This window comes from Pararge aegeria, chromosome 22, assembly GCF_905163445.1.
Source record: "Pararge aegeria chromosome 22, ilParAegt1.1, whole genome shotgun sequence".
NCBI lineage: Eukaryota > Metazoa > Arthropoda > Insecta > Lepidoptera > Nymphalidae > Pararge > Pararge aegeria.
The window spans coordinates 5789831-5815255 of record NC_053201.1 but is presented as its reverse complement, the minus strand read 5'-3'; the positions used below and the strand labels follow the sequence as shown (position 1 = coordinate 5815255).

Below are 25425 nucleotides of genomic sequence, written 5' to 3'. Positions count from 1 at the left end.
CACCGGCCCAAACCCCATGTGCACCAAAATTTACAACAAAATCCCGGAACATATAAAAGAAAAAGAAAGTATAAACTTATTTACAAATTCTTTAAAACATTACTTGCTGGAGAAAGCTTATTATAAAATAAACGACTTCCTAAATGAGAATATTTAATATTGACAATAATAAGTCCGCCTCTCAACCTGGTTACAGCGCCCTCACAGGGTTCCATTTCAAATGTAAATTAGTTGACATTCTTTTTGAAAAATCTATATGACATTGTAATGGACTTGTAATTGAATAAATCTATATATATAAAAGAAAGTCGTGTTAGTTACACTACTTATAACTCAAGAACGGATGGACCGATTTTCATTATTTTTGATTTCTTTGATTCCTGTTAATCCGGAATAGGAGAATAAGTATAAAAATACAATTTTTTTTTTTAATTTAAAATCAAAACAATTATCTAGCCGTTCATTAGTAACAAAACACAATTGACAGCGCACGTCAAGTTGTCTATACCTAATCGTAAAACTGTTGATGTGATCTATAGAGAGATTCCGGAGTAAGATGAGTTTTATGTATTGTACTTTATAAAGACATTGAGAGGTAAAATATACTAAGGCGAAATGAAATTCGCGGGGATAGCTAGTAAATAAATAAAACGGAGTTTTTAAATGGAACAACACACAGTACAGAAGCGAAAGTAAATGCAGATATTATCCAGGGATATAATTTTTGTCTCCTGCCCGTGGTAGCCATGCTGTAGTGGGGCGGTAATTGAATATTGATGATGATGATGACATTGATATAACAATGGCACCTTTATCGATGGCGTACTATTTCTAAGTAAACTAAGCATTGTTAGTACCAGGCTTGCTATAGTAACTCATAAGCAAATATCCGCTAATTGTTCTAAACTTAAATCGAGATTATCCTGACTGAATACCAGATATTGTCTGTGGCTACACGCCTGTTTTCGTTAGTAAACTGAAATATGCATCTAATTCAAGTACAGTTACTATTTATGTTCTTGTCGATGGTACACCCACACATTGTTGGAGACAAAGCTCATTTGGTAAGTTATAACCTGAATGAGATATCATTGTATATATTTCACTTTTTTTTTATAATTTGAGCTGATGCTGTTCCACAATAAAGCTGTTATAAACATTCGTTCACTGTTAAGGCTACTGAATTGTGGAATGCACTCCCATTGAACATAAGACAGTCGAAGTCACTGGGCATATTTAAAAATGCTGTTAAGGCTCATCATCTCGCTCATTAAAATCGACTACTGATTTATCTATTCTAACTCATATTTAAGTATTTATGGTGTATTAAAATATGTATTACTATATTAATTTTTGATATTTATCAATAGCATTGTTGTATTTGTGTAGTTTGGTTTATGTATTAGTATGTAGTTATTCGTATGTATGTCCTAATAGTGTACCCCACTTATTCGTTTTTCTTTTTATTTTCCTAATCCTAAGGTTGCTTGGCAGAGATCGCTGCTTAGCGATAAGGCCGCCTTTTGTATCCTGCTTCATTCTTCAAGTGTTTGTTCTTTTATTTTCGTTTTTCTGAGTAGTGTACCAATAAAGAGTATAAATAAATAAATAAATTTGCGTTTTCTAGAAGACATACCTACTTATATCCGTATTTTTGATACCTCTATTTTCTATGGTATATTCATTTTCACTATCAATACATATATAAATATCCTTACTTAATAGTAAGGTACTTATTAGTACTCTACTAGTATATCTGAAGTTATCTACGTTATATTTTTACTTGTTTCAGACAGAATTAAAAAAATTGTGTGAACACGCATATATCTGTTTCCATGATAACATTATGATATGCGGTAAATCTGTTAACGAGGCAAGGACATTTCTAGATCTGTGTGACCTTTACGAATACTCCTGCGAGTATAACATGGGTAAATATTTAATTGAAGGTTTTGTTTTTATTCCAATACAAGTTTGCCCTTGACTGCAATCACCTGTGATGATGCAGTCTAAGATGGTAGCCGGCTAACCTTCTAGAGAGTATGCCAGTTATATTCTTGACCCCCTAATCAGTTTTTACGCGACATCGTACCGGAACCCAAAGTCACTTAGCGGCACGTTTTTTTAGTTAGGGTGGTAACTAGCCACGGTTAAAGCCTCCCACCAGAACAGACGGAGAAAATTCAGAAATTATTAATTCGAACCCGGAAACTCTAGCTTAAAACCACAGCTCACCGATGCGCCAGAGAGGTCGTCAAAAAGTTAACTAAAGGTGTTTCAAACAATTATTTCTTGTGTTATAACAAAGAGTAGAATGCCTTGCACCCTTTACAGAAATGTTCTAACATTAATCCACCTATTGATGGGCCAAACCTGCATTCTCTTAAGCCAACAACTTTATCATCATCATCCGACGTAGCCTGTTTATTTGTGTGCCTACTATGTGAAACAGGGATATATATTAAAAACCAATTTTCTCCATTCCGAGCTGGCAATACTTAATAAATATTAAATAAATAAATATACTACGACAATACACACATCGCCATCTAGTCCCAAAGTAAGCGTAGCTTGTGTTAGGGGTACTAAGATGACTGATGAATAATATAGATACATATTTGACGGCTGATTGGCGCAGTTTGCAGCGACCCTGCTTTCTGAGGCCAAGGCAGTGGAACACAACTGGAAAAATTTTGTGAGATGAGCATGAATGTTTTTCAGTGTCTGGGTGTTTATATGTATATTCTAAGTATTTATGTATATTATTCATAAAAATATTCATCAGTCATCTGAGTACCCATAACACAAGCTACGCTTACTTTGTGGCTAGATGGCGATGTGTGTATTGTCGTAATATATTTATTATTTATTATAAATACTCTTAAAATACAGATAGACACCCAGACACTAAAAACATTCCTGTTCATCACAAAAACATTTTCCGGTTGTGGGAATCGAACCCACGGCCTTCGACCCAGAAAGCAGGTGAAATGTTATTAATATGCATCTATTTTATAGATAAAATCAAGACACACGGCAGGTTTACCGTTACTGGTTTCAAGGATTCTACGCTTCAGACTAAAGGGGAAAAATGGATTTGCATTCAAAATAGAATAATGAAACTTTTAAATTTTCCCCTTTGAATAATTGGCATTAAGGTGGCATTTTTTCGAACAAAAACATTTTGTTTCAAGCATGCCATAACCACAACACAAATTTCGTTTACAAGTTTGCAAAACAGATTATGTACTGACCACACATAACGTTTGAATGGTGGGAAATCTAAGGGAGATAACATTTCGTTTCAAGCATGCCATAACCACAACACAAAGGTCGTTTACAAGTTTGCAGAACAGATTATGTACTGACCTTACATAACGTTTGATTGGTGGGAAATCTAAGGGAGATTCAGACTGGACTAAACCCTAGTCACAATCTGAACTTAACTACTAACTGTAGTTTCCATTGATTTTTTTAGTTTTCAGACACGTGAAGGAAGAAGAAGGAGTGTGTCCAAATGAAAAAGAGTTGAACCGTGGAGTTGGATGACAAGTTATAATAGTTTCAGTCTGTAAACTTTTTTTGCTTGGTAATTAAAATAAACTATATCTTTAAATAAAAAATGTTTCCTTCATATTGTTTATTTGAACAACTTATACATATTCATCAAAAGAGTATTAAAAATATTTTTACAATAAGTTATATGTATAAAATAAATAAGATTTAGATTTCTATAATATACATTTACTTTTCATTTCTTTTTTGATTGATCCACTCGACGTTTGTATTTATAAAACAGGTTTACAAGATGGTACTAGGGCGAAATCTGAAATAAGAATTTAAGAAGATATTTTTATTCCCTTATTAACTGCTGTGTTTCTTATCGGCTTATTATTGGTAAAATCTGCAATCTGAACCGGTGGTACAAGTAACAACAAACAGATAGACTTGAATATTAAATAATATTTGTATTTGTAGAAAAACATGTAACAATGAATATATAATAAAAAAAATAATATATTCTATTCCTATTATCATAATAATGTTTCGAGCATATTAGAATTTAAAAATGAAATTTAACAGTTGTTAAATAAGACGTCACATAATGTATTCAACACATAGTAACGTTACCAAATGTTATGAAATTATTACATATTTTACAATTAAATATTATAAAATAAAAATTAATATATGAGATCCGGTGGGATTCGAATCCGCATCTGGCCGTCTATCGCGGCCTGAATGCTTGCCAACTAGGCCCTAAAACTAGGCTAGTAGACAATTGCAGAATCATTTTCAAAGGTTCATATTTCAATGAGAGGCAGGAAGACCATGGCTTCATTAGCAGATGTATCGATCCCATATGGGAATTCGAATCCCATCGATTCTGAAATTTTCGAAAGCAAGCAAAAGTTGATATAACAACCCTATATGCGGAGGAACAGGCAATTGGGATAGTAGAAGAAAAACCATTATTACTTACTGTACTTCCAGTAGCAGTTAACTTGTAACATGTGGCAAATATCGTCAAATTTTCCGTAACCAAAGTTATCGTCATATCCACAAACAGGGTCAATGCTTCTACGGCAAAGTATCGCTACCGAACACCAAGGGCTTGGTTGATCCTCATTTTGAACTTGTGGCACAATCAATGGTCTACTACCGAAAGACCGACGAGACTGAAAAGAAAAATGCCTTGGAAAACAGTGAAAAAATTGTGTAAGTGTACTGTTTATAGGACTACAAAAGAAGATACGCTCCATTTTTTCTATATTGTCTTATAATGAAAACAATCTTTTCAATACTTTTTAGTATAAAGTATGTTTTAAAAAAATCAAGTACGACAAATATATAAAAGTATACTAAAGACTATACTAAAGACTATTTATGCAAAAGACTAAATAACTTTACTTAAGCAACAAAAAGAAATGCTGGGCCACAAATGAATAAAAAAATGAAAGTATAACAACATTATAATAATTTTATTACACATAATTGTCAGGAATTCTAAATACTAGAGGTTGGCAAGGTAAGCGTGTGGTTTGTCACCTGAAGCAAAATAACAATCAAAATTAAAGGAACACGCAAGAACTTTCTAGAAAACTCAAGGAACACAATTTCTAATAAAGAGTAACTATTGCTTCAGAAGAGTCACAAACCACTCACCTCTGACTTAGAACTAGAAATATCATGTTCAGCAACAGCTAGCGGTTCGTCGTCACTTCGCATTTCTGATAATATTAAATCCTTGAAGAGCATTCCGTATTTAGGAACATTTCTTCCAAATCTAACAATTGGTGGGTCACTGTTTATACTACTGCGTCTTGTTTTGTTATGTACCTCTAGTTTTTCGGGGAGTTTTGGCTTCTCGAAATCCCTACTTAATATGGCCACGAGCTGTTTAATTGTTTCTTCGTTTTGTTGGGCCAATTTCACAAGATGTTCCAGTGCCTGAGTATGCTGTATTAATTTTTCTTCTACGAACTTATTGAAGTCGACTCTAGTTCTAACAGCACTGACTTCACGCTTTGTTTTTTTCTGGCAAAATAATGATACTGCTTAACTTAAGAAAATAGGACAAAGAAATTCTACATTAAACTCATGTATACGCGATATAATAACCATGCAGTTTTATTTGCTATAACCAGAGACAACCAAACAAACCAATTTTGTGTTTTTTTTGTTTATTTTCTCTACTTTGAAATTATCGTGTGTTGTAAAATAAACATCTACTGAACGTGCTAGATATCAAAGTCGAACGCACGCGTATTTTGTGCGTATTATAATTAAAAATTAATATAAAATATACCGCACAGATTTATCTGGTTGTTATTGCATGTCATGGATATCCACAAATTAGTGCCCGAATCTATCCAATTTATACGTGAAAGTATTTCAATAACACTTCATATAAACTAAGTTTTTTAAAATAACTGTTTCATTTGCCCTGGTGCAACAGTTTGATCTGAAAACGGAGATCGTCCGATAGTAGGGAAGATCTGGATTTGATTTCTAGCAAGATTTGACTGAACCAGACCAGCATCAATTAAGCTACGGGTTTGTGGGATAGACTTAAATCACACACTTTTGTATTTTTTCTATGCAGAAGTGACGTTTGACAGCAATTATCGCGAGATTTGCTCCTGTCGCAAGCCTGTTGTGAAATACATAGACACCCTGCAGGTTTGTGGCATAGGCAATAGCACCCTAAGGCTATTTATACCAATAGGGAAAGTAACCAAGTCTTAGGGGATACGTTTAATAAACTGCTATCAAGATATTGCAGTCAAGCCGGCTTTACCCGGCTATGTTTGTTGTGGGCTCTTCTTAGACCGGGGCGCGTTTGAAACCCTCGTAGCTTTAAGGTACCCTCGTAGGTTTAAGTTGGCAAACGAAGTTATCACCATCCCCTTACAATTATGTAGATATATATGTATGAACTATTCATAAGTGCGTGTAATAGGCCTACATGAATAAAGAAATTTAGAATTTTAAATTTGAATTTTCAAGCGTTATAATAAAATAAAAAATTATATCCTTACTGTGCCAGGTTCCATTGGGTACACTAAAACATGTTGTAAACTCTCTATGGGCTCTTGATAAGCAAATGCTACCATTGTTATAAATACGAACCCTGAAATATAATCATTTTTAATTTTATTTATTAATTAATAATTAATTTTCCACACTTTTAAAGTATGTTTGTAAAATATTTTACCTAAGGTTAAGGACCACATCGTGTCTATTAGTGGTTCCGTATGCCCTACAAATAGGTTCGGAAGAGAAGAAATACCCACTTATAGTGTCGTTAATTTGGCACATCGTTGATAAAAGTTTTGATACTTTGATTTTATTGTGCTGAATTTTTATGTAAAATATATCCCTAAATTTTTCATTTTTGAAGTTATACTTCTTTTGGTGCGTTAGGGAAAAACGATGAGAGTAAATTTTTAGGAGGCGCACACTGTCATTAAAAACCGACACCCTTAACTTAGTACACTTTCAGTTGCCAAAGTTTGCTGGCATTCCATCTTATTGATTTAATTGTACAAAAATTTCACATTTAAATGTTAAGTGAAACTTGGTTGTCCGATAATAAGTTTGTTACTATTCCAAATTTAATTTTGTTTATTATGAAGAAATATATGCATCAATTTCTTTAATTATCAAGAAATATATTTTTGTCATACTTAAATAAACTTTATTTCACTAGATAATGCGTTATACTAAAACTTTCAATTTATTAAATACATTTTTCTTTTGTTAGTGTTGTTTTTTGGACAAACGTAGACTAATGGCGAAAGATAACATTTTTGAAAAGATTTTTATGTTGTTACACGATTTTTTTAATCAACTTTTTATTACAAACATTAATTTAAAGAGCAAAAAAAGGTCTACTTGTTTTGAAGTCTGTTAAAATATCTAGTTTTATTCTATTAAAAGGTTACGCTGTTTTTGTAGAGCAATATTCTGTTTGTTCTAGATAAATATTCTGAAATCGAGCTCATTATTTTCTCATTTATTTAGTACAATTGAAGATTTTAAGGTTAAAGTAAAATAGCATGCGTAGGCATAAAATAAGTTAATATCATAACAGTGCGTAGGTTGATTTTGTCCGTTTTTTATTACTGAGTGTGTCTTCTAAAGAATATTATAGGTTTCGAGGACGTTTTAGATTTTATTTAGTTTTAAAAAGTTTATTTTAGGTTATATTTATATTTTAAAGCACTTTATTTTATAAGAGAACCATTTTGTAATTTAATAAAACAAAGGAGAGGTTTATTCAATTTTAAAATCAAAGCTAGTTGTATATAGGTATTGTTGCTAGGGTACCGAATAGCTTGATTTTATTTTGTGTTAGTCATATTTATCTTTTTCTAATAACAGCAACATCTGTCCCTCCGTAAATCCGAAACACTGACCACAAGGCTGTCACTGCTATTAGTATAAGAACGATTTAACTAGCTCTGCTTCGTAATAATGAAATAAATTAAGGACAGATATGGTCCATATTAATGTACCACACCTTAAACCAAAGGCGGGGCCCATAAGGTACTATCCTATAATATTACAAGGAGGATATTGTTAGAATACTACTCCTACTTATCCTACATTGTCAGCATTGTCAACTTACAATACCTCATGTAGTGATAGTCCAGTGGCCAGAACTTCGACTTTACTTTCGGGGGGGGCGAGTTCGAATCTTGGCACGCACCTCGTTTCCAAATTTTTGTGCGTTTTAAGCAACGCTCATAAAGTTCTTAAAGGTATAAGAAGTTCACCAATCCACACTATATTGAGATTCTTCATCTGAGACTACAAGTAGGTAGGTACATTATGGTTAGAAGAAATATAAATAAGGGTAGGGTATAACCTAAACAAAATTACGCCAGTTAATCAACGTTAACCCATATTGGTTAGGGGTCCGAATTTAGCCTTCAATTTTCCTTCGTGTGTCCCTCGGAGGGTGCGTTTAGATTTCGCAAGGTCAATAACACCAAATATCATTAATGTTACATTTACAGAATGGAAAAAATGCTTGGGAGCTATGATTATTTTAACTAGGTACCTATTAAGTTTTATCTTTTAAGAGGATGTTTCAATTCTGTTGTACAAAAATCTCTAAGATAAACGAAATTTCCCCTCATCATCTGGATGCCTGGTATTCTTCTACTGTTCGAAATACCAGATCATTTCTACCGCGCACTTGCAAATTATGGAACAATCTCCCATCTGATGTGTTTCTTCAAAAATAAAATCTAGGGTTATTAAAGGGGCGGATAAACAAATTCCTTAAAAGCCGGCAACGCATCGGTGGCTCCTCTGGTGCTGCAGATGTTTATGGGCGGCGGTGATCACTTATCATCAGGTGATCCACTTGCTCGTTTGCCCGCTATTAATATAAAAAAAAAACTACAGAATGTAATACCTACTACGTTAGTTACTACGCTTTTATAATGGGAGCATTTTTAAAAGGACTCACTTTAAGAACTGTCAATTTTGATAAGAGAGGTGTGTACAATCATAATTGGCACCATTGTGAGACGATCATAAACTAAACATAAAGTGGTTTAGTTTTTTGTACGCTTTTTCTTAATCCTAAATTAGGGCCCCTAGTTAATTTTGCCGTGACTAACAAATTTGGATAAGGATTGCTATGCCCTCATCATCATCACCAATACCGGCCCAATCCAGGGGTTCAGGAGGTAGTCCACTATTACAAGAGGACAAGAGCATTATGGAGAAATAGCAGGCATGCAGGTTTCCTCACGAGATTTCCAAGTTATATTTAAATTACTTTAAACACAAATAAGTTAGAAAATTCCATGCTGGGATTACAACTCGGGCCCCCCCAAAAGTAAAACCGAAGTCCTAATCACTGCTATCTTCGCTTCTTTTCACAATCATTAAAAAAATTGTATGTAGGTACGCAGCTAAAGTGCTTACTATACGTTTATTGACAGAATGATTTGATTTCCAAAGATTCGTCTACATACATTGTATATATTGGCGTGGGTTCGATTGCCACAACTGGACAATGTTTGTGTGATGAACATAAATGTTTTTCAGTGTCTGGGTGTTTATCTATATATTATAAGTATTTATGTATATATTCATAAAATTATTCATCAGTCATCTTAGTACCCATAACACAAGCTATGCTTACTTTGGGGCTAGATGGCGATGTGTGTATTGTCGTAATATATTTATTATTTATATATACCTTGCTGTGAGGTACAGAATTAAATATATCGGAATAACGGAAAAGCAGGAGAATCTGTAATTTGTAATTTATAATATTTGACGTTACAACTAATAATCGGTCACTTAACAATAATGTAAAGTGAACATCTCCTGAGGATGCTCTCGTGTCGAAGCGAAACGTGCGTAGAGTACATTACCGAAGATCACTTTGGCGTGGAGTATAAGGATCGATGAAATTATAAATTACACCATACATATTCTCCTGCTTTTGGCGGAGTATAGCCAACTAAGCTTCATTTTCACAATATATCATGGAATTCCGCAAAGTAACGTATGCTTCTATCCAAAATTTTGAAACGGAATGTGATGAAAGAAGCGTGAATGGTAGAAAACACGTGTTTTAATTTCTCAGATTATGCAAATCAAACTGTATAAAGCATCTAAGATTATGGACCTCCAAGTGATACATGGTTTTTTTTATTTTACTACAACCTGATGAATCTCACCTGATGGTAAGTTATGATGCAGTCTAAGGTGGTAGCAGGCTAATCTGTTTGGAATATTGCAGTGGTGATAAAGCCACACCCATAATCGGTTTCTACGCGACATAGAACCGATAAGCTAAATTGCTTTGCGGCATTTCTTTGTCGGTACAGTAAGTTTAATGGACATTGTTACTGTAATTTTATAAAGTGGGTAAATTATTAAACTTTTCATAACTATACATTCATATTCTTGGTGGGTATTTCGATATAAATACGGGTGCATTTTCGATACACTTCAGTCGGGGGCGTTCGGACTAAACAATGATTAGTCCAAAAGTCCACCAACAGTCAGATTAACGTCGAACCGAGCCGAGGTCCGAGTCCTCGCAGGAGGCACCCTCGGGTCGACGTCTCCCATACTCCCCCTCGATGCTTTCGCGCTCGCCCCACTCCCCCGGTGACGCCGTAGCAACCCCTTAGGTGGTTATCGGCAAGTGTCCTTCCGAAAAAGCATAAGATACACTTCAGTCCTACATGGACTTGAACGATGCAAAGATACCTCCCGGTGTCTTAGTCGTTTATCAACATGTGTATTGTGCGGTAAGAAATTTAAAAAAAAAAAATTACTTAAGTATCAAAATTTATAGATCTGGTTACAATTTCTAAACGTGATTTATTGTTATTAAGCGCGTCGTGATTAAATTACAGCATCGATACGGCTCTCAGACAGTAAATTGCACTATTACAGCGGTCACATGCAATAATGGTAATTAAAAAGGCAATATTATTACAGAACATATTTCAATTTATTGCTTATTTGTCTATTACAAATCCACTGTGATCTTAGGTGATATTATTTAACTTAAAAGGAATAACTTATAACCCGCGCCAATAAAGAATAGATTTACGAAAGCCGAGCGATGTTATGTTATATAAGAGCTTAAGAATCTACGAAGTACGAAGGGGACTATCAATTCTAGATCGGGCAAAATCTATTTGACTTTGAGTTGTCATCATCATCACCATATCAACCCATCACCGGTCCACTACAGAGCACGGGTCTCCTCCTACAACGAGGCGGGGTTAAAGCTTCCACCAAGCTGGCTCAGTGCGGGTTGGTGGACTCCACACACCTTTTAGAGCATTATGGACTCTCAGGCATGCAGGTTTCCTCACGATATTTTCCTTTACCGGTGCGTGCTGGGATTCGAACAAGGCCCGAAAGAAAAGTCGAAGTCCTACCCACTGAGCTATCGTTCTAAATAAAAAATCAAAATTTTAGTTACAAAGATTTGGAAACTTCATTGGTTTATGTGATATATAAAAATACGGCATTACTTGTATATGTAATAGTACTGTTTGTTTCCCTTGAAAAGCTAATAAATAAATAGACGTAATCCTTAGAATAACTAAAACCTCAGAAATAACGAAGAATATATAGTATGCAAAATTTTAAACTTAACATGAGTTCAGACAAGAAAGCAGCATTTTATCTATCTGGCAAAAGAACGAGGGACAATGAAGACGGAAATGAGCGCGGAAGTAAATCAGCGGCTTTCATTACCGTCGCAACTTACATCGATTCAATTATATTCTTGGCTTAAAGCTTTGAAGATTCTGATGTGGCATTTGTACTTATTATACGTACTACTTAAAATAAACTGATATATTTTTAAAACGGTTTATAAGTCATGATAAAAAAATAAAGTAATTCGTTTAATTTTATTTGTTTTCCCTACAAATAAGCTCTTGGCTGCAATCACACGTGGTAGTAAGTGATGATGCAGTCTAACTCCTACGGTAGCAGGCCAACCTGTTATATATAGTATGGTATATAGTATGGTAGTCATACCCCTAATCGGTTTCTACGCTACATCGCACCGGAACACTAAATCGCTTAGCAACACTTCTTTGTCGGTAGGATGGTGACTAGCCACGGCCGAAGTCTCCCAATAGATCAGACCAGAAAAAATTCAGAGATGTCGGCCGATTGGTGCAGTCGGCAGCGACCCTGCTTTCTGAGTCCAAAGCTGTGGGTTCGTTTCCCACTACTGGAAAATGTTTGTGTGATGAAATGTGTTTCAGTGTCTGGGAGTTTATCTGTATACCTATTATAAATATACATCGGTCATCTTAGTACCCATAACACAAGCTACTGACGAAGCTCTAATGTACCTCTAAAGCCATAAATGAAGTATTATTACGGATTTCATTTACACGTTTTATAATCCGAGCCGCGAACGACCCTTATACGGAAAAAACGCGAAGTGAAAACAAAGTAAGAGCTCAGGCAGCGAAGTTTTATTACGTGGAACCCGTGTATGAAAGTTTATGGAATTTTACGGTAGAATTTTATAATTTTATTAGTGTTTTTTTAGGAGAGCCGTAGCTTAATTGGGAAAGCACTCAGGCCGCGATTGCCAGCGAGCCGCAGGTGCAAATGCTGTCGGTTTCGAAGATTTTTATATGGATTTTAGACTCATAATAATTGTACGGTAGGCTATGTCGGTAACTCTAATTCTTCTACGGATCTCCTCATTTCTGATTTGATCATGTAGAGATACTCCGAGCATAGCGCTCTCTATCGCCCGCTGAGTGACTCTGAGCCTTCTTATGAGGCCGATAGTTAGCGATCATGTCTCAGTTCCGTCATTACTGGCAACACGCACTGTTCGACTGTTTCAGTATGTGTTTTAAATGAATCATCATCAACCGATTACCGGCAAATTACAGGGCACGGTTCTCCTCTCAGAATGAGAAGGGTTAAGACCGTAGTATACCACGCCGGCCAAGCGCGGATTGGAAGACTTCACACGCCCTTGAGAACGTTCCGGAGAACTCTCAGGTTTCCTCACGATATTTTCCTTCGCCGTTTAAAGCAAGTGATATTTAAATTGCTTAAATAAAAACATAAACAATATATTTTTTAATTAAATATACAATTAAAAACTATATTATATACATATATGTATTTAATGCCGCGTAAATGGTCACAACAAACCGCGTGACGTCATCTGTGGGTAAATAAAACGATCGATGAATAGATAGTTTCGCAATGCAACGCAACGCAATGTAGAAATATTACTACTCCGAATGAAATATTCTTTAATGTTCCACGAAGTAAGAAAATATGGTTGAACTTGGCAAGACGAAATAGCGAGGGAATTTCTGCAACTTCTTCGATTTACTTCTGAGGATTATTTAGTTTTTAAAACTACTATTATCTTTCAATTCTCTTCTAAAGTTTTATTTGGATAAAAATAAAGTAATCATGGTAAGAACACGGTCAGTAATATTTACTTTGAGCTTGCTTACATAATGACGTCACACGTCTGTAACCGTGTTTCATTGGGAGTAAAGCACAAATTAAAAATACGATTATTATCAAGTTTCATTTTTTGGTTTAATATATAAGTAATAAATAAATATTACTTCATAACAATATTAATTGGGCAATCGTTTTATTATTACTGTCCATATTTTTTGTGTAAATACTGTGAACAATTTTTTTTTTTTGTGTCCGGTTGCTTATTTGCTGATCAGAATGTTAGCTGGTTGAAGGAAACGTAATGATATTATACAAGTTATTCAAATAAAAAGAAACTGAAGCTAGAAGGGGGAAAAGAAAAGTAAAGTAAGAAGAAGAACCATAAATTAAACTTTCTACCAACTTTTATAACACATTTAGAGACATTTAACTGCAATGCAATTTTGCCAGTTATATTCGATGAGGCGTTCTATAGCATTTAATTTGTCATCACTTACCAAGGACATCGTCGGGATCAGGACAATTTTGACCTCCCTGGTGCAGTGGTAAGAGCTGTGGTCTCATAAGTGGGAGGTCCCGGGTTCGATCCCCCGCATGGCAATTTAGGGATATATGCTTTCTGAATTTTCTCTGGTCTGGTCTGGTGGGAGGCTTCGGTCGGGGCGAGTTACCACCCTACCGACCAATTCGGGCCACCAGGAGAATAGCGCTCTGGTATGATGCCGCATGTAAACTAATTAGTTGGATAGGTTTATCATAACTGCATTATGACTTACCATTAGTTGATATGTCGTCAAAGGCTAACTTGTAAAGAAATAAAAAATGTAACAAAACCGTTCAACTGTTCAGCTACCATTTCCATAGAATCACATAACTCATTTTATTTTTTCATATCAAATATAATAGTAACATAAAAACGCAATAATATTTACGACTTGAAGTTGCATGTTATGGTGGTCTTTTTTCCTATTTTCATTGAAATTATAATAAAATTAGGCAACATGTACGCTTATAAAACACGTGATATATAATGTTAATTTTACTAGGTAAGTTATCATCATGGATTTTTTCAACATAAACTCTCCGATCCAGTTTAACCCTTAGGATCTTACAAATAAACGTCGAATATCATATGACCAGTTCTCACATTCACTGTTTTATCACGCTCTCATATTTAAAAGACTAGGCTATTCAACGACTTAAAATACGTATTAACTCTTGATAACTCTCCTAAAAATATGACCGACGACACCAACATTTTTTTCCATTTTTTTAATTTATTCATTTTATTCAACTACTACTATTTGTGTAAAGTTTAGTATAAGACGTACGCTTCCATCTACGGCCCTTTTTAAGGATATATTTATAATTATATATATTAAATTTCCACTAGAATGTGTAGGGTTTAATAACCCTACAGCTGATATGCAAATGTAAGATTAGTACGTAATGCCAAGTTAGAGATAGAAAGACATTGCTATCTGTCTGTCCGTACATCACGAATGAAGCTCCTGTACCCCAATAAATAATTTCTTATTTTGTAACGTTTGCATTAATTTCCATAAGAAATATTCAAAATTTTGTGATTTAAATAGAGCGGCACCAAATAATTTATCGCCTATAAAAAAATTTAAAATACAGGCTATAGTTACTAGTTATTTAGGTTTTTATTAAAATTCTCCTCCGGTTATACACTATTTTGTGTAATAAATGTTTACAAATCGTAACAACGCAAGTGAGTGTTATAAAATGAAATAGCATCTGAAGATTGTGTTTTGGAGCCAGGTTACTCTCATATTGCCAATTAAAGCCTTCTTTAGAAATCTGTCCAACGGGTGTATTTTAGATACGCTTCAGTCTTGTAGGAGACTCAGACAGTGCAAAGCCAGTTATCACAAGCCAAAAAAAAACTTACATACTTAACTGAAAGTCTTGATAATTTCAGCCATCAATTCTCTAATGATCTTCCCGTTGGTATCAACTCACAGTGAGAGCATTAAGGTAAGACAAAATCATCTGCAGTATAAACAACAAGTAATCAGCAAAACATGTCTTCCTTCTTCTACGATTCACTTATATCGGTCGCTATCTCACACTTCGTTTATATAAATATCTATGGGATCTCTTATTTAACACCCCTTTCATTGAATTACTATCATCTCTGAGTAAGTAAAGGTAAGTTAAAATTATCTACCGTATTATTTTCTTGTTCTTTTCCCACACTAAGTAGAGTCAGCAAAACATGTAAGTATTCTTCATTGATTCACTTATACCGGTCGTCATCTCACACTTCGTAAATATCTCATAGTTGACCTCTCTTTTATTCAATGACTATCATCGTATCGGCGGTAGCCGTTTGATGCCATTTCTCGGAATAATATTACTAACGTCTTTTGTAAAGATTTCCACACCACGCGTTCTTTTGCCGTTTTTTCCAGCGACTCTTTTCGACTCACTTGATGTCATCTTTGCTTTCAATTCAACATGTTCCAATTTGGAGACCCCATTTTAAAACTTGAGATCCTTCAGAAAGTGTATGTCTGTTATTTTAGAATAACTTTTTGAGTCCATATTATGATTATTTGAACGTGTTTTTGAAATCTGTCTATTATTCTCACCTTCCATTTTTTCCACTTTCAAACTTCCACCATTTTTTTACTTTGATAACCAACTAAATGTATGTGCAATCCTCTAGAAAAATATAATATTTCAACAATGTTTTAATGAATTTTAAATTGTAGAAAATGAAAAATCCGAACTCCCAATGTCGAATCCATTTTACACTTGACCTGACTGAAATCCTATTTAGTGCAGTTAGAACATAAAAAGGTCAATGGGCATTGCTGTAGCTGTATTTTATAAAGAAAATAATTTAAATTGAACTTATGTTTTCTAGTAACGCCCCCGCTCTTCAGGCAGTGGCATAATACAGGGCTAGGCAGTGTAGCGCGTCCTGGTGCCTCTTAGCTCAAGGAGACTCCCAGCCTTCACTAACGATGTTTGAAAAGGCTATAATATCCCAGTTCAAAGTTTAAATAAAGAATGTTTGACTTTTCATCTTATTTCGAACGGCTCTGAACAAAGATTTGAACCTTTAAGTATTTTATTATCAACATCAGCTTATCAGCAGTCCCTCGGCTGGGCATAGGTACCGAGACATAGGGGTGGTAACAACGCAAGTTTTACCACCCCTTTTTATAGTAATAATTGACGGACCAACTGAATGGTAATAAATATAAAACTATCCTATAAACAGAGCAATACTTCGCAGGGCATGCAGCGAACACGTCGTCCGTAATTGCCGCCCTATGACCGTAAACCTGAGGCTTAGTTGTTAAGTCTCATGTATCTGTAATTAAACCGGTAACCACGCACTTCAGACCGGAGCACAGCAATGTAGCGTGGTGTCAGATATAAAGCGAGCTGTGACACAAAAAGCTCTACCGCTACTCAGTGGCGTGCACTTCATACATGCACAAACGCATTGCATACCCTAACATTTTCATATAACCGGCAACGGAGGAGGATTTTGCCATTTTATGCCATTTTACTTCGTTATGCTTACCCTGGTCCAAGTTCCTGTGCACGCCACTGCCGCTACTAATGTTCGATGCGAATCAATTCACATATTCTTTTCATTCGTCCTACGAGCTCCTACATCTCTACAATTAATAAATACATAAATAAATATACTACGACAATACACACACCGCCATCTAGCCCCAAAGTAAGCGTAGCTTGTGCTATGGGTACTAAGACGACTGATGAATATTTTTATGAATAATATACATAAATAGTTAGAATATGCATAAGTATAAACACCCAGACACTGACAAACATTCTTACTTATCACACAAACATTTTCCAGTTATGGGAATCGAACCCACGGCCCTGCGCTCAGAAAGCAGGTTTACTGCAAGCTGCGCCAATCGGCCGTCGACGCTGTGTCGGCTCGCAGTTTTATATATGCACCCTTAGATGTCTTCTTCTTCTTCTTTTTCTTTTCCTGGGCCTGCCTCTTTACTTGGTTGTGCGGGAACTGTTCATTGAACGAGTATCCGCTTGATCACTCCATCTAGCCGAGCTTACCCCGGAAGCTTAGCAGGCCTCCGTGTGCGTGAGTGTGATGCTGAGGAGTCAAGGTGTGATGCACGTCGTTCTGTTACTCCATTTCATTGGAACATCTACCTCCATACATGCTCGGCATCAGTGGCGTACATAGGGGTTTTAACCAGGGTAGGCATACAGCAGGAAGATCGCGTAAAATTGAAAATTTCTCCTTTTTATACAAGTTGTATGAAATGTTAAGAGTAGACAATGCATTTGTGCATCTATGAATTGCACGCCACTGCTCTGCATATAGTCAGTAATACCTAATATAGAGAGGTGTTTATTAAATGGGCAGTGCTCTGTTATCAAAGTCAAAGTCAAAAATATCTTTATTCAAGTTGGCCCACAGGTGGCACTTTTGATGCGTACATAAGAATTACACGGTAGTGAGATGATGGCGATAACCACATTCGTAAACTTAAAACTAAAGCTCGAGGGTTCCAAACGCGTCCCGGTCTAAGAAGAAGCCCACAACAAACTTCTGTCATAACTACAACTGTCAGTTTATAGATAGCACCTTCAGATGTATCTCGTGCAGTGCGAATAAAACGAAATATTTAGCGAGTCGTTGAATTTACAACACAATTGATTTTAGAATGAAGAAGAGTGCAAGATAGCAGACCTATGCGTACACGACAAGGTACCGATGTGTGGGATCGACTCTTGCGGCGAAATGAGGACATTTATCGACACTTGTGATATGCATGAGTTTAACTGTGATAGTAAGAAAGGTATACATATATTTTTTTGATTTAGCATCGGTAACTTACACTATAACATTGAATCGTCCCGTTACCGGCCGAGTACAGGGCACGGGTCTCCTCCCACAATAAGAAGGGGTTGTGGATTGGTGGACTCCACACACCTTTGGGAACATTATAGAGAACTCAGGCATGTTGGTTTCCTCACGATTTTTTCCTTTACCGTTGAATCAAGTGATATTGTAATTGCTTAAAAACGCACATAACTCAGAAAAAAGACGCACATGACTTAGACAAGTTAGAGGTGTATGCTAGAATTCAAACTCGACCCCCCGAAAGTGATGTCGAAGTCCTACCCACTGGGCCATCAAGTATCAACGCTTCTAAATATATTGACATCTTAAAGGTAAACCCTACATAAGCAAATAGTAAACTAGCCTAATAGTAAAGGTAAGGCAAATAATACTAAGATAAATTGTGTTTTACAGTGTCTGGGTCTGTGGTTTACGGTGTCTGGTTTATCTGTATATTATAAGTATTTATGTGTATTATATTCATAAAAATATTCATCAGCTATCTTAGTACCCATAACACAAGCTACGCTTACTTTGGGACTAGATGTAGGTGTGTGTAATGTCGCAGTATAAAAAATAAATAAAAAATAAGATTTAAAATATCTTACCGCTCTAGCGTCATCATCATCATTCATCCGCAGCCTATTTAAGTTCCACAGCTGGATTACTCTCTCATACGGTTTAAGATCTTATACCCACCACGCTACTCCAATGTGGGTTGGTTGGCTTTGACGTTTATTATAACAAAGTCAGTGAGTGATACCAACATGCAACCGGAACCTACGGTTTGACGTGCTCTCAGAGGAACGGGGAGAATACTCCAACAGATATACACAACAATTAACTACTATTGGCCCGACCCGGGATTCGAACCCAGGACCACGAGACCACATTAAGCAGTTCTTCTCATATAGTTCTAATAGCGAACGCTGCAGACGTCCTCCTGCCCGCTAAAGCAGTGCCAACTACCGCGTCTAATTTTCGAACCTGGATAGATTTGCCATTAAATACCAAAAAACAGAAATACCGAAAATTTTATCCAAATCAGCCGAGCGGTGTACGTGGAGAAAGGTGACCAACATAGGTACAAAAAAATGTATCCAAATCGGTCGAGCGGTGTACGTGGAGGCAGGTGACCAACATAGGTACAGAAAAACTATACATAATAAGAAGATAAGAAGAGACAAGAATCTACATAATAATAAGAAAAACGCGATCCCTTACAGATTTCAAGCAGCGACCGATCCACGAGTGTTGGGTGACTTGCAAAAGAGGAAGATCGTTCAAAAAGCCCGAATACAGAACCGATTGTAATTTAAATGTAAAAGCCAGACATTAAAATACAAGAGATAATTAGAAGTCTTCGAAAATCTTTTATTTTTAGTTTAAGAATAGTGTAGGGTGATTATAAAAAAAGAAGGTGGTTGTCAATTCGCTTGTAATTTTTTGTTTATGTTTGTTATCTCAGAGCTCTGTCATTCATAAACCGATTTGTAAGGGATCCTGGAGAAACAGAAGTAAATATTTTTACTTGATACTGACTTAAAAATGTTGTAGAAAACATTTATATCTTGCTTTTTAGTTGTCAAAATCAGGGGCGGCCCTTTTTTGTCAATTTTTTTTTTTAAATTATAGCTATGCTATAATTTTGTTTAAACATAGTTTTACGAAGCTATTTATAAAAAGCGAGTGGTTTATAAGCCAAAAAAATGCAAAAGAATTTGATAAAATAGGTTTATACTCGCATTTCGTTCCATTTTACTATGATAAAAGGATAATTGCTTCTATGAATTTTACGTCAGAAAATGCAGAAACTTAATACAAAATTTCATTCCCTGTTCCTCTTTAGTTTTTTTGTTCGTCAGTCGTCAGTCGTGGTACAGATATGGATAGGTCGCATTGCATGCTATATCGAATTTAGTTAAATGAGAGAAAGTTCATTAAGTCAGAACTGACTCAATCGAAAAAAATGCCACAAAAAAGGAAAATTTTTCTCCATATGCATTATAAATCTATACCTACTAATAGTACCTACAGCTAAATAGTAAATTTTTATTATTTGTTTGACCACGCAAGAACTAAGAGTAAAATAAGAAAAAAATATTTTTCTATATATCATAATTCAACTTTCCAACTCTTGAGACACAGCACAGGCTATTATCGCTTTAGAAGCCAACATACGAAGCAATAACACAAGTGGGGATGCGAGGCGGTGAGTCGAGATTTAATTTGTATTAAGAAGTTATACGAGTACGATGTCTCAAACTGCTGGGCACAAGCGTCCAGGTTTCTAGATAATAGACCACCACGCTGCTTAAATAACTATTATTATAATATTCATATCTCATAAAAAATATTTTTGGTCCAACCCGGAGACCGAACCTAGAAGCTCGCAATCCTACGAGATCATGCCAACCATTACACCATAGAGGCTGTTAAGTACATACCACGCCATTGGGTTTTATTTTATTTCATAAATCTTATTATTTTTTATATGAACTATATTTTCATAAAATGATCGACGCAACATTTATAGTACATTTCACGATTTGTTTTTTACTGAAGTTGAAAATTTGTACCGCACATATTGACGGTGCTAAGGTAACTTATTTTTTCTAAATTCATCATCATCATCGTCATCATCACATTAACCGGTGCATATCCACTAATCGATAATAGGTATTTTGCAGGGAGTTCCGATATCCACAATTTCGTTTTATGTCCTAGTAGCACAATCTACTATTTATTTCTTTAAAAAGTTCTACTACTACAAAAGCTATACTGATACTAAGTTTGGAGTTTTGTGCATCTTTTTTTTTTATTCCATCATAACTGTAACTGCCCGTGGCTGCAATCTCACTTGATGATAAATGGTGATGCAGTCTAAGCGGGCAAACCTGCTAGGGATCGTGGCAGTTAAATTAAACCAATACCCCTAATCGGTTCCTACGCAACGTCGTACCGAAATACTTAGTGGCACGTGTATGTAAGTAGACCAGACCAGTAAAATTAAGAATTCCCAAATTGTGCCTGCCCGGATTCGAACCCGGGACCTCCAACTTAAAACCCCAGCGTTTACCGCTACGCCAGGAAAGTTCTCAAATTGATAAATAATGCAAATGTTTGTAGCTTGAAGAAGAATGCAAAATAGCAGACATATGCCGGCATGACCAAGTGCCAATTTGCGGTATCGATTCCTGCGGCGAGATGAGGACGTTCATCGACACGTGCGACATGAACGAGTTTAACTGTGATAGCAAAAAAGGTATAAGTAAACAGCTCTTTCGAAAAACAATTAGACTGAATACAGGGCTATATAGGAAAGTTATACAACGTTTAACCAAATTACGAAATAATGAAATGAAATTAAATGAAATGAAATGAAATTTATATTTGCCCACAAAATCGCTTACAATTGTAATACAAAAATATATCTTACAAAAAGCATGTGGACAAATAGGGTTCCACCTCAGCACGAAGCCGCAGCGAGCTGCAGCGCTGGTTTTCAGGGGGACCCCGTGTGCTCACAGTCTATACATAATAAAAATAAAATTAAAAATAAAACACGGTGCGGAATATAAAATTTACAGAGCTAAACCAAGAAGCTTACCACAAAGTCGGGCAGTGTCCATGGTAACGCTAGATACTTCGTCTGTACATACGCCAGAAATAAATTACACCCTGCTACTATAGTGTTTTTCACACACAAACGCATACGGAAAAATAACTGATTCAAAGAAAAGCCTCATTAATGTTGATTTAAGAACTATAAATTTTTTGTTGCTCTAGCAAATGTGCTTTGAGTTTTTCTTTAAATAGCCGAACAGTTTGTATATTAAGTATGGGTGGTGGCAAGTCATTCCAACACTTAGTAGCAGTGAATTTGAAACTGCCGCGGCAGTTTTATGTCGTGGCATCGTCAAAACGATTGAGGAGCTTCTTAACCGACCAGTGCATCGATTTTCTATCCACCTCAACTTTTTGCGTAGGTATTCGGGGACACCGTTATTTATCACCCCAAATAGCAAAGTAGCAATATAATGTTGAAAGATGCACAAGAATATTTCATAAGGAATCACCCTGTAAAAATATTAAATCAAAAGAAGCATATTTATTTATACATAAAAACGAAATGCAAACATTCTAAGTGTTTACTCATGACAACCCTATTGTAGTTAAAAGACCGACACGAGCATAGTACCTACGCTACGTCACACATACCTAATAAAGTTGCAGGAGACACTTGTTTTTAATTTTGCATGTGATGTTAGGGGTGTATCTGATTTCTTTCAGTAAAAAGTATGGCTGTGGTTACTCAGAAACTATTAGGTTTCGGTTTCACAGATAAGTCTCAGAGACAGTACATAATGTACCTCTAAAGCCTGTGAAGTAGTATTTTGGTTTTTATTTATACCTTGCATATACCTAAATGTAAAATTTAAAAAACCACAGACTTCCAATATAGTGTACTTTATTCTACTAATCGAGCCCTTTGATTTGTTACCCATATTGTGTGAGTTGTGAAAATAAATGTAATTTGTCAGTTTGTGGCGGCCATCTTGGATTTTAATTTTTTCTAGAGGTAGGGTATAATTAACCTTAAACCCTTCCTATAGGGATTTAGTTTGTTATTTTTATAAACCAGCTATTGCCCGCGACTACTAGTCGAAAAGCTGAAGTGGCAATGTCGCACATTGAGCTCGGAGAGCCAATGGACGTCTGGGTCTTAAAGAAATGGAATGGCGACCTCGCACCGGTAAACGCAGTGTTGGTAGATCACCCACGAGGTGGACAGATGACACCAAACGCAGGGTCCAGCAGGGAGCCGCCGGACCCAAGCGGCACAAGATCGGGGTATTTGCAGCAGAGGACTGTCCATTGGATGGTATAATAACGATAATGATGACTGCCCGCGGGAAAATCCTCAGTACCTAACCGTTCTTACTCCGTGCTAAAAAGTTTACAGAAGGGTTTCTTTTCCTAGATAAAAATTATAACTAATTTGCTAGTTTCCCTCGGATACTGAAGTATGAATTAATGAATACACTTTTACTGTACGCCACATAACAATACAGGAAAACTTATAAACAACTAGTTTACAAGATGTTTACAATTAGGAAGCTACCTCAAGACGCGAGGTAGGTGGTGAATATAAATATATACCTATAAATTTAAAACTTATACACAATATTATATAAACATACTCATAATAGAAATCTGTACAATGATTATGGAGTAGGTACTGGAGCATCGTCTGGAAATTTTGTCTTTACAAAGAATAATAGCAATAAATCATTGTAAAGTAAAAAGCACTAATCTAATACCACTTATCAGTGTCTTACATATTATTAGTGATTACAAATTGATTACTGATGACGATATCAATCGCTTTCAATTTTATAAATATCGCGTTAGACAGCTTTGTATATATAGAAATAGCGTTCCTTGGTATGGAACATCGTTGGTAGTTTTAACGCGACTGTTCAACGATAATCTATTGAACACTTCATGAAAATTCTTTTTTCTATCGATACGTATTTGTCCTTGACAAAAGACAGTATAAATGAATACTATATTTAGGTACCAATCTAACATCCATGTGGGACTAGACGTCTGTAACTACGTGACGTCTGTACTTTGACCATTTTAACAAGAGCCATATGACATGATGAAGATAAAGAAATTGCGTCTAGCTTAGTATTAGTTCAAAGGTCAGAGTAGTCAAGCCGAGGGACACCCACGCCGGCGCCCGCTGAAAATCTTAGATTTATGATTCAGCATTCGCTGGTTGTTGTATAATAAAGAGGCGTGTCACCACATGTGTATACACGTAAAATAAACTTAACTATTCTGACTTTATTAATAAACGTGGCATAGGGCAACAGTGGATAAAGAAGCGGTGATAGCCTAATGGTTAGAACTTTGGTTTCACGCCAGAATTATCGCACGCACACACACGCACACCCACACACACCCACACACACACACACACACACACACACACACACACACACACACATATCTTTTACCTATCCTTTAAATGCGGGACGGAACGGGATATGGTTTGTCAATAAACCCTGGGCAGATTGGTCGATCGGTAATCGCAGTAGAAATATAAAAATAGTACAGAAGACGCCACTACCCTTTCTTCGTTAAATTCCTTTAGTCGCCTCGTGCAAAACGTGTAGGCTCCGGTCTTGTCATCAATATCATCATCATCAACAGCCTTTAACAGTCCAAGTACCATCACCATACTGGTGATCGCAGTACATGTTAGTAGTAGCACTGCCACTCGCTCTCCGGTATATTCCTGATGGGTGGGAAAACACTGCATAAATATTCTAAGGTTTTGCCACGTATTGCCATAAAAGCCTAAGAAGCGAAAATTGTATATAATTACTAGCTGTTGCCCGCGACTTCGTCTGCGTTTGATTTTGTTTTTGATATGGCGTTCAATTAAGTTCTAGTTATAAAAAAATTTAAAGTATTCAGTATCGCTCAGCCTTAAATGAGGTGTTTGTTGCCGTCCGCTGAGGAGTTCTGTCCGCTATTTCCAACCACATTCAGATCTACACAAAGTTTGGGCACAATTAAACACATATTATAACCTCTATAGTACAAAAATAATTATTTAAATCGGTTATAATTTGTCGGAGTTATGATGAAGATCGTCAAACACTTTCATCTTCTCTCCCAAAGGAACCGTGCTTAATGTCGGGATAAAAAGTATCCTATATTACTTCTAATAGTTCCAAAAATATGTGTACAAAGATTCATGAGGATCGGTTAAGAATTTTTTGGGTGAAAGCGTAACAAACCTACACGCGGTTACATTGACATTTATAATATTAGTAGGGATTTCTCGTTCTATCTAATTAACTTTGACATTTCGCAGATTTCGTTCAAAAGCCCGTGCACGAGTGCTGGGTGACGTGCAAACGCGGCAGAAGCTTCAAGAAGAGCGCTTACGGCGCGGAATGCGACCGCAGGAATAAGATTAACTAGCTTGACCTACTTACTCTGTTTTTATAAACGAATAATTTGTACAAAGATATTTTCAAAATTATTTGCAGGGCACTCTC

At 35.9% G+C, this 25425-nt stretch overlaps 3 protein-coding genes across 4 annotated transcripts; 2 read left to right on the top strand and 1 right to left on the bottom strand.

Moving 5' to 3' along the window:
* Positions 1–3750: 3750 nt before the first annotated feature.
* LOC120633805 lies at positions 3751–6779 on the bottom strand. Of its 2 annotated transcripts, none has more exons than XM_039904161.1 (5): positions 6719–6779; positions 6543–6634; positions 5167–5538; positions 4484–4679; positions 3751–3826 (listed from the first exon to the last, which is right to left on the bottom strand). In XM_039904161.1, the coding sequence occupies exons 1-5, from the start codon at positions 6735–6737 to the stop codon at positions 3789–3791; spliced, it is 717 nt and encodes a 238-aa protein (XP_039760095.1). In that variant the 5' UTR covers positions 6738–6779; the 3' UTR covers positions 3751–3788. The 2 variants fall into 2 exon arrangements, with proteins under 2 accessions (XP_039760095.1, XP_039760096.1); XM_039904162.1 differs by having other exon boundaries at positions 5341–5538.
* A 7693-nt stretch (positions 6780–14472) lies between these two features.
* LOC120633959 lies at positions 14473–19682 on the top strand. The gene is made up of 4 exons (XM_039904395.1): positions 14473–14504; positions 15404–15459; positions 18164–18299; positions 19570–19682. Exons 1-4 carry the CDS (start codon positions 14489–14491, stop codon positions 19680–19682), a joined length of 321 nt encoding a protein of 106 aa, XP_039760329.1. The 5' UTR covers positions 14473–14488.
* Positions 19683–20857: 1175 nt separating this feature from the next.
* LOC120633958 lies at positions 20858–25348 on the top strand. Its single transcript, XM_039904394.1, has 3 exons — positions 20858–20944; positions 21473–21608; positions 25239–25348. Exons 1-3 carry the CDS (start codon positions 20858–20860, stop codon positions 25346–25348), a joined length of 333 nt encoding a protein of 110 aa, XP_039760328.1.
* The last annotated feature ends 77 nt before the right edge of the window (positions 25349–25425 follow it).